Source organism: Dendronephthya gigantea, unplaced genomic scaffold, assembly GCF_004324835.1.
Source record: "Dendronephthya gigantea isolate DGI-Jeju-01 unplaced genomic scaffold, DenGig_1.0 000043F, whole genome shotgun sequence".
Lineage (NCBI taxonomy): Eukaryota > Metazoa > Cnidaria > Anthozoa > Malacalcyonacea > Nephtheidae > Dendronephthya > Dendronephthya gigantea.
Genome location: NW_021163053.1, coordinates 1,233,873 through 1,253,362, shown reverse-complemented (window position 1 = coordinate 1,253,362; position 19,490 = coordinate 1,233,873). Strand labels below are relative to the sequence as shown.

The window sequence follows — 19,490 nt, the reverse complement described above, 5'->3', positions numbered from 1 at the left end:
TTCGCTACGAGCATCAATTAAATCATTATACATTCAATTTTCGATCATTCGAAAAAACTACGTCTTCTCCTGTAGCATCTGACGTATTATCTGAAAAAAAAATGTTAATGATATTTTATTTCTTCAACTTTTTTCTCATAACTTGAATTCCAGATAGTTAACCGGCCTTTAAATGAATTTATATCGATGATAAAACGTTTCCGGTCTGTAAGAAGGCGGCTGGAAAGTGGAAAAACGTAACGTCCATCCTATCCTCATTTTAATATATTTAAGATTTCTAAGAATACACATTTTCTATGATCAGTCTACTGAAAGTATTTTTTTCCGCCAGTCATGCATTGAAATTAAGTGCACTGAACTACATGGTAAAATATTTTGTCACCTTGTCCTGATCCGCTAGAAGTTTAAATAAAATTCATAATGACATTAAACGTACCTAAACAGACATAGTTGCAACAGGTTCCAGGAACTTTACGATAATTACTGCAGCCTACGTCATCAAACCATGTACAAGTGATAACGTTACACCAAATCTTTCCTCTCCAGCATCGACATTCCTTACAATCATCCACAGTCCATATTTTACCGTCGTTTGTGCACGAATCTGTCAAATCTTGAAAAGTAGGTAATGAACGTGGCATAAGAAGTACTTCAAATTGATACGACTTTTTTGATGGTACAAGACCTGCTAAATCGTAAGCTTTTGCCCTAGAAATAGCTTGAAAATAGATCTAAGTGATCGGAAGAACTAAGTGACTTGTGACCTATGTAGTTGAAACAAATTCGGGAAAGGTGAAAAGTGAAGAATTTTTGAGTTGCAGATAAATGTTTTATATATTTTCAACAAAACATAGATGTCAGTTTGACAAGATAGTAAAGTTTACCTTTTGGCAAAATAGCTGAATATATAGAAGAAAAGAAACAGATGAGAAAGAATGGCTTCATCCACTGTTGCATGTTGATTCTGAAAAGAACACACACACAAATAGTTTGCTTGAGGAATGTTTACCCAACATATGTAGTATTGAAATAATCTGAAACATCGACTGCAAAAGTTTCACGTGTTGAAATAGTAGAAATTCTTAGCTAACTTGACACGATATTGACTGGAGCATTGTTCCACTGAATACCAATGTTATGTGAAGAAGGATAGAAAGGAGAAATAATTTCAAGATACTAAACCCTTTCTCTTTTTATTTCCATGCAAACAGTGAACGGTTATGGTTTTTTATTAATGAATTCCACTAATGGCATGCATAACTCCCTAAATTACTCAAATGCATCGGTAAATATTAAAGGCCAAATTTGAAATAACTTCTGCATGTGATTGATGTGAAGCCTTCTCGTGCACTGATTACGCAAAGCCACGTTCTTTATTCCACCTCATTAAAACTTCCTCTCATGACTAAGCAGGCGTTAGCTTATTACAGATATATGGTGACCAAGGTGATGAGCATACATTCACAGACAGTTAACGTGCGCCAGCCAGCTATAACCTCACAGTTAAGTGTAAAATTATATTACAGAGACCACACAGGACGTCTAGAAACTAGGCTATAAAAATTTCGCACTTGGTGTATGTATAAAAATTATATATATGTCCTTTTCCTGCGCTCAAAAAATCTAATCTTGTGCCTTTGGCAGTGTGAAAAATAAGATCCCTGTGCAGTGATTTCACCGAATCGAGGGTTTAACAGAATTGATTGATATTTTACAGACAGACATGTATGACAGTATCATTTTTTTAAATAGACACAATAGTAAACTTATATACCTTTTGTATCTTTCACAAATCATAACACGACTGGTAGAATATGTTCCAAACGAAAGCTTATTTCGTGACTTTTGGTCAGTATGCATGAAACATCCTTGTTGATACAATGTCGTGATCAGGTGAATTAGAGCAACTTGAAACTACACTGAAAAAACGAATAATGAAAACAGCTTAACTGATCAAATATTTGATAAACGCGCTAGTAGCTATCTATTATAGTACGGAGGAACGCATGCCGCATGCGTACCATACCTTGTTTTAGAGCTGTGCTTTCATGGTGAAAAACGCCATCTTGCAGGGGGTGCAAAGGCAATAGGAAATTCGAAATGCGTGAGAGAATTGACCATTTCGAGAGATTGCTTCTTGCACACCCCCGTATAAAAAAATAATAACTATCGATTTTAATCGATTTTATTAATAATCTATTTTGTCTTTTTTGCCCCCAATAATCTCTAGACTATATATATGTTTAGTCCTAGTTCAGAAGCGTTATATATGCACAAGTGACTAAAATTTTTCAGATTTTTGATGTACTTTGTAGCATAACATTACTTCTAGAGTTCGAGTGTCAAGTTGCGTGTATATCATGCACAGAGAGCATGCAACAACGTGCCTATACGTTTACATATAGCTACCAAGCTACCAAGTTTAACTTTCAATCTGAGTACATGAACATAAAATAAATAAAGGCTAGTGATATAACACCAGTCGAAGACAAAGCAAATGCAATGCATGCATATACATGCGATATGCAAAGATGAGTCTTGACACTGATGAAACTGGACGAATCATGTTTTACTTGCAATAAAGATGACTTCAGTTAGAGGTCACGTTCCAGTTTTACGATAAGAGGCGCAAACAGATAAACACCAGCTAGAGTAACAATGAGAAAGGCGAGGAAGAGATAGAAAAATATTCTATCCATTGTTTTAGAAATTATCTTCCATTCCTGTTGATATTTATCTTCTTTCTTTTCTATCATGCTGATCTGTGCTTGAAGTAAGGCTGTTACGGTAGGTTGTTTTGCTTCAGGATCCAGGTCAGCAGGATCGACCATGGGCTCTGCTTTTGTGCTACTCTTGATACAACACAGACATTTGAGGAAATTGGGCGGTTTAGACGTGTTATGGTGACATTTGAGAACAATGATGGTACCGAGAAAACCCAGAGTGATTTCGATCATCATCAAAACAGACGCTATTGCAAGAAGGGGGATATTTTCTGACGACTCTGGTAAATGTTCACCAATCAAAAGCAGAAACACGCTCATAGACAACAAAGCTGTCGTACACAACCCGATTCTTTCACCACTGTCCACTGGTATTTTAAAACTGAACAGGACCAACAAAGATATGAGAACACTGGGTACAATGAGATACATTATGAAATATATCGGTTTTCGTTCCAGCTTCAATCTATATGTTATTCTGGCAAATTTTTCATCACCATATTCAAGATTTTGGGTATGTTGATCCAGCTTTATTGATGGGATTGTCCAGTCTCCGCTTTCATAACTGGAATCTGATTTTAAAGAAGAATTAAACGGCTAGTTACATTATTCAGTATCCGTGCCTGGTCATCCGAATATTTAAAATTTACCTGAAAAAAGATTACTTTTAACCATTGGTAGCAAAATCATTTTATTCATAGTGAATGTCCAAGAACCAAAAGTCATGTCACAAAGCTGAGTATCGAAGGGGAAGGTTGAAACATCGAAACGACAAGAACTTATGAATGTTGCTGGAGACATCCAAATATTCTCCCCGTTGCTTCTCAATACCACCATTGTTTTGTATTTTGTCCTGGAGCCAGCAAAATCACTCTCAGCACTAAAATGAGGCAATTATAAAACTCGTGAATCGAGGGTGCTGAGTGATGAAAATGTACTACATCTGTGTGCAGGGCACCATAAGTATATGGGGTGGGTTAGGGGCGGATGGGCAGATAGGGGGGGGGAGCTGTTCCCATGCATGCGGAAATATTTGAATCCAGAACTTGATTTCGGCAATTTTGCTGAAATTGCCGGCACTACTCCAGAGAGATAATTTTAAGAGTGTTCGGAAAGATAAAAAGTAAGATGGCAGGCATCAAGCGTTTAACATGAAAGATGGAGAAAATTATTTTTTAGTACTTTTTTCTTCGATCTTTCATCTATTCAAAGTGATGAAATATCTCAATTTTTACGACTCTTACAAATTTTAAAAGATTTTAAAAAAATATTCTTGTTTGGTCATACATAGGAAGCCCAATGATAATTATTCCATAATTGATAGTAGAATTTGCTATTGAAAAGTCACAAGAACTATGTGGACAGATTCAGGTACAGCAGCATTTCTTGCCAGCAGTTGCAATATGATATATGGATACCGCAGGTATATAGAAACGGGGCTGGGGAAACAAAAGAAAAATATATCTCTTTATATACTTACTTATTCACCAATGCTGTATCTGGCACCCAAACATCCTTAGGTTGAGCGTGCAAAGTTTTAATACCACCATATTTTTCTGGATTCCACGTCAAGAATGGATTGGACCATTTCTAAAGAAAGGTGTAAAATAGAGACAGGTTTTGTGTATAGAAACGTTAGAAAGAAAATAGAAAGTTACGTGTTACATTTTTTATCCGACGCCAAATGAGATACGGCAAATGTAACTGCATGTTTAGTTAGTATATATTATTCATACCTGAGTAATCCAGACATCCGTAACAAGTGTCATATCCCTAGAATTCTGAAAACATACAAAAATTACGTTATATATATAACATATGAAAATGTCGATTTTTGAGGCAAACCATATATATAGGCATACATGGAAGCAATCTTTTTTTTCGAGAGCGAAAGGGCTGGGGGCGTAAGCATGTTGAACATTTTCTTTTTTAATTTTTTAAATTAATGATTATCAATCAAAATTAAAGTGGTTCGCCAGTTTGCATCATCCTTCGATCCCCCGCCCGGCCCGTACGGATAGTAATTAGTAATTGAACAACATGACAGCACGTACCACTTTAACAAGTCTGCTCAATTTCATTTGAAATTCCACTTGAACAGGTTTTGTGCTATTTTTAACGGGTCGTACAGAAGACATGTTGTAGCCAAAAAATAATGTTTTCATGAGACGAAACTCATCAGTGTCGGTAAGATTTGGTCGAGGAAGCGATAACGTTCCTTGTATGACTAGAAAGTAAGGAAGAGTTTGATGCTGAGATTCAATAAATTGTACCATAGTAACCCCAAACTTGCAGGATAATCATTTGGACGGAGAAATTATTCGGCAATGTAATGGAATTATGCATGTACCATACATTATCATAAACTGTTAACATATTGCTGAAGAAAAATTTTCCCGTTTAAATTACCTCGCAAATTTGGGTTTTCTGTGATTCTACAGTGCATGGGGTCACTCATGCACGTACCCAAAATGAAGATCATGATTTTTCAAATTAAATCAGCTATTTTCAAATTCACAGGAGCAGACAATTCTGTGTATAAAAAGTATTTCAATTTCCAAAGGTCTTTTTTTCTATAAATATGCACCTCATGAATATTTTACGCACTCGTGGTCTATAGCATACTATGTGCAATTAAAAAGGAATTCAATTTTTAACAATATGGTTGATTTCTAAAGGTCTCTTTTTTTGATACACCCAATAGCTCCATTGTACGGACCTCACAACCCCTAAGAGCTTTTTCTCCAGATGCATGATAACTTAATTGCTTTACTAAAAGGAGTTGTTTGGGCGAGCAGTAAACGGAAAACATTTAATAAAGCAGAGTTTTTTCATTTGTTTGTATTTCCGCATTCTACTGAAACATTATATTTTGCGGAATTAAAGCCTTCTCGTCAATACGTCCAAGTCTTTCCAACAACCGTTCCTAATGCCTATACTGTGAAATCATGTGTTACGGGTCTACACCTACGAAAACTAGAAATTATTACTTTCTTCCGTTCGCTCATATAATTTTAGATATACAAAATTAGCAAAAAACTTGACGCCCTCCATATTTTAATTTGCCGCCGATACCTTTGTGTCCAGCAGGACGCGTATACATGCAGTTAACTACAGTTTTATTATCGTTATCACCCTTAAATAGCATATTTCAATACTTAAACAGCGGTGTGGCGAGAAGCGTGTATATTCGCATGCATTCATGGTATCTTGGGGCACTTTCCTTTATACGGAAAAAACGGCCAGACCGGTCCTGTTGTATTTCAGTACAGACAGATTACTGGTATTTTGGAGTGTTTCAAGATCTCTACATTCACGTTTATCGTTATTTACATCTGCCTAGCACGGGAAGTGTATAGTTTTATCGCTATATATATTTTTAACGAAATACTCTATTTCAATTTAAAATATGACCGCGCGGTCTGACCATTTTGGCTGCTTAATGGAAAGCGCACTTGCTTATATTTATCATGGATTCAAAGGAAATAATTCAGTACAACTACAACACGAAACGAATATGCATGTCACTCGATGTTTCTCCCGTTAATATTTAGGCGTCTATATAGATTCTTTAGCATTTCTCGTTACATGCATTCAACCTCAGTCAAGTTCACACAGACCACTCTTGCCAAAGGCAAAGTCGCTTTTCATCCGCCGAACTCATTAAAAAACAATCGATAATAAGTTGAGATACGTCTTTTTTTTGCACGCTTCTTTTTTTTTAAGCAAACGACAATCTTCATATTTAATTTGACATTTTTTAATAACTATTCTTCATCGTCAGTGGGGGATAAGTATATTCACTTGCATGCAACGATAAGGAGTTGAGATATAGAAAACTTCAAACCATTGCAAACTGTTAAGCAACCACAATTATGAAGATAATAATAAAGCAGCTGGTTTATAGGAAAATATCAATTTAGCAGTATATATATACATATGAGGATATAGTATAGTCTATTAAGTGACAAATATATATATATACGCTAGCTATATATATTCAATTAAGAAATAATTTCTCTGAAAATTGCAATTTGACGATTTATACAATGTCGATCATGCATATTATACATGCATACATGAATTGTGAAATCTTAATTCACATGCAGCATACGGATGTGAATGAAACTCGCTTCGTTTTTACTCACACGTTAACGTTTTCGAGCCGGCGTTTTTATCAGCCAAAACGGTTTCAAACACCGCGTGATCAACATCGTGCGTGATAGAAGTTAAAGCTATAATTGAGCATATCAAGCATATTTCCCCTTGGAACGTGAGGACAATAAATAATCTATATATAAACAATAAAATAGACATAAACGATTTTGAAAACGCTCGAAAACAATGCTCGTGTGCACCTGTAGCCTGACATTTTTTTGGAAAAGAACTTGCGATACACAACTTGTATATAAATTTTTTACATAAATTCAATTAAAAAAACATGTTTTTGGCTTTGCTGCAGCGACCACGAACTTCCTCACACATTTTTTACGCCATGAAGTGATATGCATGTTGGTGAAGTCATGACATCAATTCCACCCCCCCAAAGATAAAAGTATAAAGTGACAATTCTATGTGCGATTAAAAGCCGAATATAGTTGAAGGTATGCACAGATGTGGGGTGATGTCTTTTATAGTTTTGCTGCACAAAACATACATTTATGGTAAACCGCAATGTAAATGAAATGTTGAATCAAACTTTGAAGGTTAATTGGAAGGATTTAGTAAAAATCATAAGTTCAAAAATAGTTTCCAAGAGACACATCAGTATGTATGGAAAACCTGTGATACACTACAGAAAGCCCTATATGCATGTATAGCTATATAGCCACTAATTGCATTAAACACATCGCAAGGCCACGACTGGCAAGAATCAAACATTCCCGTTCCTTTTACAACTCAATATATTCCCACGTTGAAATGATTAAAACAGAAGCAAATTTTTGTAAGAACTGAAAAAAGGACATCACATGCAGTGTAAATATATAGCAATGTTTCAAAAAAACCAAAACTTACAGAAACAAAAAAGGATGAAAAGGAATCCTTGAAAGGCCGTGCAATTGCATTTCAACTCCATAACGTCTAAAAAGATAAAACATCAATTTAAGACATGATTTTCAGAAGCGAAACAATCGCGTATCATCAAACACGCTGATTACATGTGATATATTTACCTTGAAAGTATCTAGATTAGTTGAAGTAATTCCTGTTAAATATGAGAAGTTGTGGCTGCGTTGTTTGATCAATCCACCTTTTAAATCATTACACTTCCCAGCAGGAGACTGGTCCCAAGTAATTAATATAAGAGGCTTGGGGAAATAATTGCACTTGCTTATATTATCTACAGTCTCGTTACAAGGAGAGTGATTAAATATTGACCTCTTTACTGACACACACCGCGAATTTTAGAGATATACGTTTTAAGTTGATCAAAAATTTATAAGGCAGAATGACGATTTGCATGGAGGAAAAATAATTAATATAGAAGCATTTAGTAAAAATATATATTCACACACGGAGGCACTTATGTTTGTGGTTTAACAGCGAGCATCATGTGAAGAGTTCCTGGGTCTCAGACTCTCCAATTAAAGTTATATACATATGCATCAGTGCGCAGACATTCTTGCATGTGAAATTAGGACGCCAAATGCTTGGACGTTTGCAGCCGTTATTGAGAGCTAGACTATTTAATTTATAGACCTTTATGCAAAAGTGACATTTTTTGAGTGAATCTCGAGAATGGCTCTAATTCCCTCATGCTTCTGACGATTTTTGCAAAAGAAGACTTTCGCAATTTGCAATATTTTTATACAATATTGATGAATGCATGTTATATATTATCGCACTGAGCAAATTCTGACTATTTTTTTATTACCACCAACTCCATGCATGAACTCCTGTTGCACTGTTAATAAAATGTGTATGATTTTTTAATTTCTTTTCCAGCTATATATTTCTTTAATTTTGAAAACGATAGGGAGGATTTGTCGGCTGTTTCTATAACTAATGAAAATTCTTTTTTGACATAAGCCGGCATATAATATAAAGAATGACGAAATGTATTGGAACTTTGAAAGAATAAAAGTATTAATTAAAGACATTGCACGGATATCGTCGGCAGAGTATAAACGGATAATTAAACGAAAACAAATATCTATATACCTATACAATTAATTTATCAAGCATATATTAAATTGACTAAAAAAAAAAATTCCGATCAAGGATTGAGAACTGTGTTTCTATAAATAAGAACGCTTTATTATTAAAGACTCAATTATAATTCCTATTAAACCTAGCTATATATAAATTACACATCCATATTCAATAAATCGGGCATCTAGAGTATATAATTAAGATATTAATCCTGTTTAATATCTTTTTCATGAACAGGTGATGTTTCATAAACATAACTCCTGTAACGAAATCTATCAGGTAGTATGTAGAGAGCTAACGTATCCACAATTGTCGCTGTAAGAGTTAACAATCCCATCCCAGATACAAGTTTGATTACAAGAGAGGCCAGAGAGAATTTGCCTAAAATAAAAGGATGATCATAAAAATGTAATCCAATAAGCATGCAATGACCTAATTTCAGCATTCTATTTCGAAAATGTTTAGCACAAAGGACGAAGTGAATGCAGTATACTGCATGACATGCATGCAGGAAGGATACATAAAAAGCGACTCTTAAAACTGTGCACGTGATAAGAACAACGCAGCTGGTGTAACTGATGAAATCTTGAATTTGAAGCATAAAGTGTAAATATACAGCAACGTGCCCCGATGGGGTAGTAGAGAGGTTGTGTCTTCGAGGGAAATCATATGAAGACTATGGAACGATATTGTCAAATTGTCGACGCTCCCACGTGCAATATGATTCAAGCTAGCTAGGGCATAGCCACAAAGTTCAAGGGCATGTTTAGAATATCGCACACAAGCTAACGACCTTTGAAGGAAAGTCGTCAACACCATATGATTCAGGAAATTACAAACTCTAGTTTATTTTTATTACAATCAAAAAAGAATTTAGCCGGTTTTTGTAAACGGAATTTTTTAAACAGAGAAAAATTCTTTGGCTGTTTTTTTTGCATTTTTTTTTCGATTTATCATTATATATAATTACATTTTTTATCATAAAGAAACTACGTATAAAATAAATTTTAATAATTATTATCGCAAAATAGCCACAAATGTCTAAGTGCGGAAAAATTCATCGTCATTTTCACAATGATTTTTTATCCAAATACAAAACTTCGCGTTGAATGAAATATTAATGAAAATCCAAATATTTAAATTTTGAGTGGGAAACTTTTTTATCTGCATGGCGTATTAATGACGTAACGAATCTTCATTAATTGCCTGATGAAAAAGATAATTGATTTAATATGCATGATCGTGATATCAGAGTCTGAAATGACCTGATAAAGAACAAAATAACAATTGGAAGTACGCATGCTCAGCTTCAGGATCAGGTGAAATTAGTGCAAGTTAAGTTAAATATTTGCTGAATCACTGCCAGCCCAGCCAGCAACCGCGCACAGCAGTTCATTTGTACATATTTGACCTTTGTCTCAATGATGAGATTTACATAATGATTATCTCATGCCTAGTTTATGTTTTGTATTTTAGACCAAAAAGAAACAAAAAAATTGTTGTGTTCGCGTGGCTAACCAAAATAGATTACTTTTGCTGCACGGGTAATTATTAGGTTGAATCATAACAAAAAATATAAACTTTCCGCCTCAAAGGCTTCTCGGGAAATTTGTCTAGATTTTCAGTAGCCCAATAAGAAAGCATAAATTTTGACCTCCCGTAAAAAGCCGGTACATTATTTACCATTTCACCGCGAGTTGTTAAAAACTTAGGCATTCTAATTGGCTAAAAATGTAACAGTTTTTTTTCTAATGGCATTTATGATCGAGTTAAGACCTAAATAAGGTAACGACAATCAAATGAAATGTAGGAGATTAGACGTTCTGATTCTTGTCAAGCAGTTCTCGTTCAGAGGCTTCAAACTAAATATATAAATATGGTATCATACAGTCGAAATTCTGACAATCTAACTCTCCGCATAAACACCCGCGTTTAATTTCATGCAAAAAAATACAAACATACAAACCCAGCATTCCGGCTTGATGAAATTCTAACTTGACGCCATATCGTTTGCGAAGAACACGAGATTTTGGTTCTGAGGTATTTTTCTTCATTTGATAAAATATTGGTATCAGCTCGTTGACTCGATAATCAGCGTAAGGTATGCGAGAAACGTGATAACCATATTCGATAGGACTAAAACAGGGGAAAAAAGCTGAAAAAAAGTTCACTTTATTCGTGTTTTCTGAGATGGTGATATAATAGAATAATGATATTTTGAAAAGTACGTTGAAAAAATTAGTATATATCTAACAGCCGTTGATCGTTAATCGATAGCCTTTAGCAAACTTACCCTGTACCAAACCAAGTTCCATGAGTATTTGTGTACTTTATGGTGACATGCAGAACAAGGCCATGGCGGCGATATGCTTTACCTTTCGCATTTAAAGCATCAGAAACTTGCTCAAGGCTATCGACACCTGCTGCAGAGAATAACTCTCGGATTGTTAATTTGTCAGCTCCTTTATTCATCCTATAAATAAAGCATGAAAGAACAGCGATTTCTTTGCTCAGCCTCAGGATAATTTCACTTTCATTTTTTGTATTCAGCTACAGTAGGTTCTGTAGCTACAAAGAGAACCTACTCGCGAATTTTTGATCCACTGACATCATACAACCAACCCCTCATGCTCCTCTGTGACCCAGCTATCGTACCACTTCCACTGTCGGAGTTTCCAAAAAACTTGGTGGCAATAACCGAGTGTTCAACTTTTACAACATACTCTTCAGGTTTTAAGGTGTAAAATTTTTCTTCTCTATACACAACAAAATCAGAAATTTGATTTTGAGTAAAAATACTAAAAATTGCGTTTCTTGCAGAAACGATTTTTGTTTCAATCAGTCGTTATATCATCATTGGACATCACTCGTAGGCAATCAGCGATGTTTTGCGTCCATTATCGTTAACCGATGAAATAGAAATTTCCTGTCTTTCTGTTTGTCTGTCTGCCTGCCTGCCTACTTGCCTGTCTGTCTGTCTGTCTACGAGTGACAAAAACCTTCAAACCAGGTGCATTAGCAACTAACAGACTTATGCAATAAGTTATCTTGATCTAATTTAACATTATCCCATTCTTCTCTTCCTACAAGCTTACAATCTACGTACATTAGCATAAACAAGAAAATTAACAAGTTGCTATTAGTATATACAGCTGAATGGCCCCAAGCCCAGGTCTACTCTTAGTTTTAATCTTATGCAGTCAACAGAAATTTCAAAGCATCAATAAAAAAGGATTAATACCTTAAGGTTATAAATTCTTCTGGATGATCAGGTGACTGCTGATTACTCTGCCATCTTTCTTTACAAAATGTCATAACACTGAGTGTATGAGATTGAATTGGCCATGAAAGTTCTTGTGCATCCATGTAATGACATTGAGATATACATTTTCCATTAGAGGCTAAGTAGAAAGTGATATTAACTCAATACTTATCATAATTAGAAATGGTGCATACATTAATTCCCATATCAATAATACCCATGGTAATCAGTTTGCTATGGTTGAATCATAGGTTATTGAGTGTTGTGTTCAGTTAGTGTTGTGTAGAAAAAGTGATAAATTAATTTGTCAAACAAAAAGTATTCAATGCATGTTTATATGAAATGATGAGATGATACTTCCAAATTCTGTTCAATCTTCTATCTACTACCAAAGACACTTTGATATTTATCTCAATGGAGTGAAATGCTCAATTTATAAAAAATATTGCAAGATTCAATGTTTTAAACATAGCTAGTGCTCTATACCTTTACACTGGATCAAGCTCTATTTTGATGTTGCACTGTTCTATAATATACAAAGAACCATATTCTTACTTTTATTCACACAACATTCAGGTGGTAGTTCATCATGAAAAAAATCATTATCAGGATCAGACAGTATAAGTCTCAGAGTTCCAGATGGGTGAGTATCATACTACAGAAAATTTCACCATAATTATATTCAGATAATTAAGTTAGTATACCGTAGTGATGGTTGTTTGGAAGTTCCAAACAAACTTAAATATTTATATGATGAAGGTTGTATAAGGTGTATGTAGTTGTACCACTGTGGTTGAATGGTAGAAGGGGAACTTAGGTCTACTCATGAGAGCCAAATGACCATTATGAATATCAAAAGTACATTCTCTTTTAATATTGTGAGTGAGAGACTGCGTCAATACATTCTTATTCTGTCTCAAGGCTACTTAATTAACCAGTCATACTATTAAAAACAATGATATGGGAATATACTTTAAAAAATATCATACACGTACCTCTATATATCCCTTGCTAATAAATATTTCCGCCATTGTGAAAGTAATAATAAGCACTGCGGTTAAATAATACCCAACGCCAAGTCTCGAGTCACGAATTGTTACATATTTATATGTTGCATAATGAAAGAACGACATGATTCACGACAAAATTTTACTCCAATCCAAACCACTGCTATATTAAAACTTGAGAAACTGGCTTGCCTTGGTTAGGACACAAAGACCAGGATCAGGATGATTGCAGAATCAGAACGCCTCCAATCCAATCTCGAAATGGCATCTTGCCACTGTGAACTGTAAACAAACTGAAACTCAGGGGCATTAATCTTCAAGCTGAATAGGGATGTTTGTCAGGACTCAGGAGTTATCGTTCCAGTTGTATCGACTATAGAGTTCATTGGTCATACCACACCACACTATTGATGTAATCATGTGATTCATGTCAGCACATTTAAAAACCTCGACCTCGTTCCTGGGCGGAGCCTATTTTTTTCTCGTAATTTCTACCCATTTAGAACCCATTTGGCAATTTGGTTATTTGGCTGTTTCCAAACCAGCAACCAACCCCCGGCCCTACCCCAGTCTTTCTTTGTGCCCCGCCTCCCCTACTCGCCGAGCTCGAGGGTAAAAAACAATGGATTAGATGCTTTTATTTTGCGAGATCTCTTTAATGAAATAGTTCAGTGATTAGAATATTTATAACCGCAATGACGTTCAAAGCTGTGTGTTTATTTTGTAATAAGATGATGAGCGAGGGAAAAAGAAATTAAGCTTTTTGTTTGTGAATTCTGTTTTTTAATTATTGATTCAGCGAACTATAATAAAGCGATTGAAAGTTGTGTGTAATGGAATTCGTTGTTTCAGTTTATTATTAATGGTTCAGTTGTGAACGTCCCTTATCAATATATTGAATTGATGAGGTACGTTTAAAACAATATTATATCCCCCATCCTTGTACTTGGGGGAAATGCGCAAAAGAAACCAAGGCGACCAATGTCCATGTTATGAACGAAACGCATGCTTTGAGGGATATTAGTGATCAAATGTACACTAAAGCCTCGGAAGGTGACTTTCACTTAACCTCTCGCGGTGTGCGGGACATTTAATCACTATAATCACTAATATCCCGCAAAGCATGCGTTTACTTATAATAAAAATATAGCATATAGGAGAGAAAAGGATGGAAAAGATATATTTCATCATGAGGGAGAGGGCCGGAGAGGGAGGACCCAATGGCAATGACGCAATTCTGAAATAGATTATTATCGAAGTTAGAGAAGGACAGGCAACCCTCTTGTCATAGTGATTGTGTCATTTGTTTTTATAACTCGGGTAAATTTATATCTGATTTAGACTTCCTGTACCTAGGGCTTCCTACATTCTCGCCCTCAGAGCGGCAGAGCCTACTTTTGACTTCCTGTATCTATGAATTTCCGCACGGTTTCTAGGAAGTAACATTTTTATTACGTTTGACATTTAACTGCTTGGTTGTCCGCAAGGACGAGGGATTCATAAATCCAATAAAGGTAAGGAAATATTGACTATTCGACTGATCCAAGTAAATTAGAATGAAAAAAGGCCTTGGTACGTGTTTACTCGGTGTCTTCGCGTTGATCTGGCTTTGTATATAACAAACAGTATGTTGTTTAAAATATTATTATATTTGCAATTTACGTCAAATTACTGTATGATGATACATCCACTCATGACCATACTACGAAGCCACCGTAAATATATGGATATTCTACTCGCGGATACAATTACAATTTTGTTATATGTAATTTGTATTTGTATTTAATAAAATTACTTTGCAGCCTAAAGGCGGAATTACGTAATTGTTACAGTTAAAACTATTGCATCATTAGAATTGTAGCTATAACTATTGCTAAGACGCATTAAGATTATTGATATAAGTTAGTAAAATAATTTCATTTTAAAATTAAAATCGAACAGAGAGGTTAACTTTTGTTGACCTTATTACTCATAGCATATATAAAGGAGTTTGATACTCTATTTGTGTGGCTCATTGGAATATCGAAGGTTCTTTCATGTCTTAGATTATTATTAGATTTGTTCCTCTCTGGCAACAAATTATAAATTTTATTGTTTGGATCCAACACAGCAGAATGAAATAGTTTGTTACACAGATGTTCATGATGAACTTTAAAGATGGAATACCAAGTGAGTTTAATGTGCCAGAATAATTTTCTTCAGCTATAACAATGGCCATAGCTCTTTTTTCCGGCCGTTCCAAATCGTTTTTCAAGTATTGAGGTATCGCATTGTAAAAAAACGGGATGGCATAGTCCATGACTGATCTAAGCATGATATGTAGAAGGAGGCCAAGTCTTGACATGGAACACTTTCGCGTTCAAGTTGCTTAAGAAAATAGAGTCTTTTATTGACCTTTTTGACGACTTCGTCTATGTGAGGTTACCATATTAAAGTATTATTAATGGTAAGACCCAAGAGTTTGATTTTATTAACAACTTCTAACTCTTTTCCATTGATTACAATTGGATCGAAAGGTCTCGGCACAGCGTTGAACGAGATTCGTAGTTCTTTACATTTTTCCGGATTAAGTTGCATTCTATTTGCATTGGACCACGTAACCACATTATCTGTAATGTTTTGGGCATTACTAATGGAATCCTTCGTGACAATTTCTGATACTGTCGAATCATCAATGTATTTCCAAAGATCTGCTTGGTTACTGTTAGGTCGTTTATGAGTAAAATGAATAACCAATATACCTAATTTAGTTCCTTGGGGCACACCCGACGGAACTGGCCCCCCATTCTGAATAACAGTTATCTGCAAACTTTACTCGTTGATATCTGTTTGTCAGAAAATCTGATATCCAATTGATGACGCTATATGGTAATTCTAACTCTGATAGTTTTTGGATCAAAATTGAATGATCGATAAGATCAAATGCTTTTCGGTAATCGAAGAGGATTGTTCTTACAACGGCGCCAATACTGTCAGTGGTGGTGGCCAGCGATGGACCATACTGATCTGAGTCGATGACTTTTAAGATTGCTGGTTTAACATAATCAACGACAGTAAATTCCTCAGCGACTTCAGAGATACTGGCGGTAATTGAAATAGCTCTTAAATCTTTCTTTGGATCTTTTACAATTTTTGTCTTTGGCAATGGTGTAATGTTGGCCATTTTCCAAGTGGTAGGTACACGTTGCTCTCGTTATGAGATGTTGAGGATAATTGAGAAGGGCTAGGATATATGAATAGTCCTTTAATACCCAATTAGGTAACTTATCGGGTCCACATGCTCTATTTGTTGGGAGTTTCGATAAAGCTTTTTGCACTCCTATTTCTGATACGTTTAGAAAGGTTGCCATTTCTTCCAACGGAAATTTTGGTAACGGACATTCTAGTCTGTATTCCTCGAGAGGTTCTAGAAATGTTTTGTTAATTTCATTTGCTTGATCTCTTGGTGTAAGGTTAGAAAACGTTTCAACATTGGCTAAATTGGTTTTCGTTCGGTAACAAGGTTAGAGATACGTTTAATTTCAGACCACCATTTCCTCGGGTTTTTTTCGTTCAACCTATGAATATTTAGTTAATAATACTTCGCTCTACATAATTTTCGCTCCCTGTTAACTAAATTCCATAAAACGCATTTTCGCCAACAGGGAGTTTACGATATACAACGCGGTTAGCTCGACGTCGCTAGTCAATTATTTTAATTGAAATAAGCTACAGAGAATTAACTATGCTGCAACGACTCTGAAATAATCATACAAACGTTTAAATTGTGCTAAGAACCTCCTATATTGCAGTTCCATTTAAGCTATCAAACAACTATCACGTTGCCGCTGCTTTCATGTCATCGAGAAGCGGTGAATATTTCACAACGCTGTCATGGGACCACAGGTTATGCATACCCATTATCTCGCGTGTGGAGTTTCTTTGTTTTGCAAGCGCGTCATCGAGCTGGCCACGTCGTGAATCTCAAACTCCCTGATTCCAACTTATCGACTCCTTGTATATGACGTCACATTAGGCAACTGGGCAAGAAAAATTTTAAATGTGGCATAAACTTTACTAAATATGCAAAGTAAACTTTAAAAGTTTAGTAAATAAGTCTTCGGTGAGTGAAATTAGTATCTCGCGGTCCTGTAAAGAAATAGGGTGTTTGTAAAAGAATGAAATACTTTGACCCGTTATAGACAATAACAAAAAAATTGGTCTGATTGTATTTACACGTTTTTAGAACTTTTTGTTTCATCGGTTGAATATCAAAGGAAGACATGCTCTCAATTGAAACGACAGGCGCGTATATTGATGAGACTACTCATGAAGTGTCACTACATGACTTTAATAAGGAGAAAAAATACAAGGAAAAAATACTTAAGCAGATAGTAAATACAGTCTGTGCTATGATGAACAGTTATGGGGGGAAAATTGTGGTGAATATTAATACCGACGACGAGGGCAGTGATATCTCAACATCTCAACTGTCATCGGTGATCCGCATAGTCGAACAACATTTGATCAGTATCATCGGAACAAATATAACTTCGGCTGTTAATTTTAATAAAGATCCTGAAGATAAAAATACCATAATCATTTTTGTTGAAAAATCTTATTCATTAATCACAGTTAATTATCACCTTTGTCTACCCAGTAAAACACAAGTTTTACATTGGCTACCATCGCAACCGCAAGAAAAAACGAAAAACGAGATTATCAACAGAAATGCGATCCATAACCCTGTTCAACTTGAATCACATCGGAAGATGTTTTTAGAAAGTAAGGAATGCGGTCTTACTGAGAGCAAGACAGTTCAGCTTAAGAATGTTAAAGCAGAAGCATCAAATGGTACAAAATTGGCTGATCGTATGACTGGTAAAAGTAATAAATTTAATAAATATGTTTCTGCCTTTGCCAACTATAAAGGCGGTCACATCTACTACGGTATTGATGATGATGGGATTGTTAATGGAGAACTGATTGAAAAGGAAGAGGACAAAGTCGAAGTAATAAAGAAAGTTGAAAAATCCATCAACAAAATGATTTGGCCTGAACAACCGAAACGGAAGGTACACTGGGAAATTTTCTTCGAACCAGTGCTTGACAACAATTCTACGCCTATCCCATCAACCTTTGTGATCGTGATCTACATCGCGACTTGTTTTGGTGGTGTATTCACAGAGGTACCAGAATGTTATGAAATGGTGAAGGGAAAAGTGGTGAAGATGTCATTCACTACTTGGAGGAAGAGGATTTTGCGGTCAGGTCATCGTCATCCACCCATAGCTGATCCAACTGTCATACGCTGCACGTGGGGCTCATCCAGAATTAAAAAAATTTGCAGTAACGCAGATGAACAATTAGTGACAGCCTTGAATAAAGGAAAATCTATCGAGGTAATTGCCGACGATCTGATGATGAAAAATCCAGGCGTCATTGAAGTGCAACTGCTAATTTTGGCGAAGAAGGTGATGGCCAGCTATCGTTCATACTCGTTTGAATCTGCAAGGAAGGTTTTAGGTGAATACGAGATTTCCCTGAAGAAGGCAACCGAATCCTGGATGTTTGATGCAATACGTGTATATTTAGAAACTGCGATATGTGTTGTTCAAGGAGATGTTACAGCCGTAGACAATATTTTGCCTGATGTTTTAATTCAAGCAAAACATATAGAACGTGGTCGAATCTCAGCTGCATTATATTCGCTTGTTGCAATGTATCTTCTTCAACAGAAAGGCGATTCACCGGAAAAATTTGCAATTCTAGCACTTGAGGACATGGAATATATGCAGGATTTACCTAAAGTACGAGCTGACCTGGAACAAAAACTTCACATTATTTTAGCTCTGTTTTACCTGGGCTGCAACAGATTTGGAGTGCCAACAAAGAAAGTTATAGACCTTGAAAAAGTGAAATGCAGCATGACGAAAGTGCATGATTCGATCGACGATGGAAATCCAATGACTTTATATCGCAAAGTTCAATTTAAATTAGTACAGGCTATACTTTATTATCGAAAGTCCGAAGTCGACCCTAAAAAACAAAGGCACTTATTGGAATCAGCCCTCGAAGTTTCCAATGAAGCTCAAATACTCTCGGCTGCCTGTAATTTTGTGGATATAGAGAAATGGTCTCGTGATTGTATCGCTCTGTTCACTGAAAGATTAGAAAGCTGTTTATGTGAACGTACGTAAATCAGTCGTGCAGAATCTGATACATTTGTCTCGATTTAAACTCTTATAGTTAGTTGTTCAACTATTGTCGCTATTTTATTTGCAATTCTGCTGATAAACTGAATACTGATATTTTTATACACCTGCATGAGTGCATGGGGTCGGTTATATCAAGCCCGTTTAACTT

At 35.6% G+C, this 19,490-nt stretch overlaps 2 protein-coding genes and 1 long non-coding RNA gene across 5 annotated transcripts; all 3 read right to left on the bottom strand.

Annotated features, from left to right (window-relative positions):
• Positions 1-3: 3 nt before the first annotated feature.
• Positions 4-966, bottom strand: LOC114527061. Its single transcript, XR_003687389.1, has 3 exons — positions 885-966; positions 437-613; positions 4-90 (listed from the first exon to the last, which is right to left on the bottom strand). It is a non-coding gene; the product is annotated as an uncharacterized LOC114527061 (long non-coding RNA).
• A 1,234-nt stretch (positions 967-2,200) lies between these two features.
• On the bottom strand, positions 2,201-8,411 carry LOC114527176 (neuronal acetylcholine receptor subunit beta-3-like). Of its 3 annotated transcripts, XM_028548811.1 has the most exons (7): positions 7,898-8,410; positions 7,740-7,805; positions 4,778-4,950; positions 4,460-4,504; positions 4,204-4,313; positions 3,374-3,603; positions 2,201-3,295 (listed from the first exon to the last, which is right to left on the bottom strand). In XM_028548811.1, exons 2-7 carry the CDS (start codon positions 7,798-7,800, stop codon positions 2,595-2,597), a joined length of 1,320 nt encoding a protein of 439 aa, XP_028404612.1. In that variant the 5' UTR covers positions 7,801-7,805; positions 7,898-8,410; the 3' UTR covers positions 2,201-2,594. The 3 variants fall into 3 exon arrangements, with proteins under 3 accessions (XP_028404612.1, XP_028404611.1, XP_028404613.1); XM_028548810.1 differs by having other exon boundaries at positions 7,740-8,411; XM_028548812.1 differs by lacking the exons at positions 4,778-4,950; positions 7,898-8,410 and having other exon boundaries at positions 7,740-7,804.
• A 586-nt stretch (positions 8,412-8,997) lies between these two features.
• On the bottom strand, positions 8,998-13,555 carry LOC114527177 (P2X receptor E-like). Its single transcript, XM_028548813.1, has 7 exons — positions 13,134-13,555; positions 12,694-12,793; positions 12,118-12,277; positions 11,462-11,632; positions 11,170-11,349; positions 10,843-11,012; positions 8,998-9,257 (listed from the first exon to the last, which is right to left on the bottom strand). The coding sequence occupies exons 1-7, from the start codon at positions 13,269-13,271 to the stop codon at positions 9,082-9,084; spliced, it is 1,095 nt and encodes a 364-aa protein (XP_028404614.1). The 5' UTR covers positions 13,272-13,555; the 3' UTR covers positions 8,998-9,081.
• Positions 13,556-19,490: the final 5,935 nt, after the last annotated feature.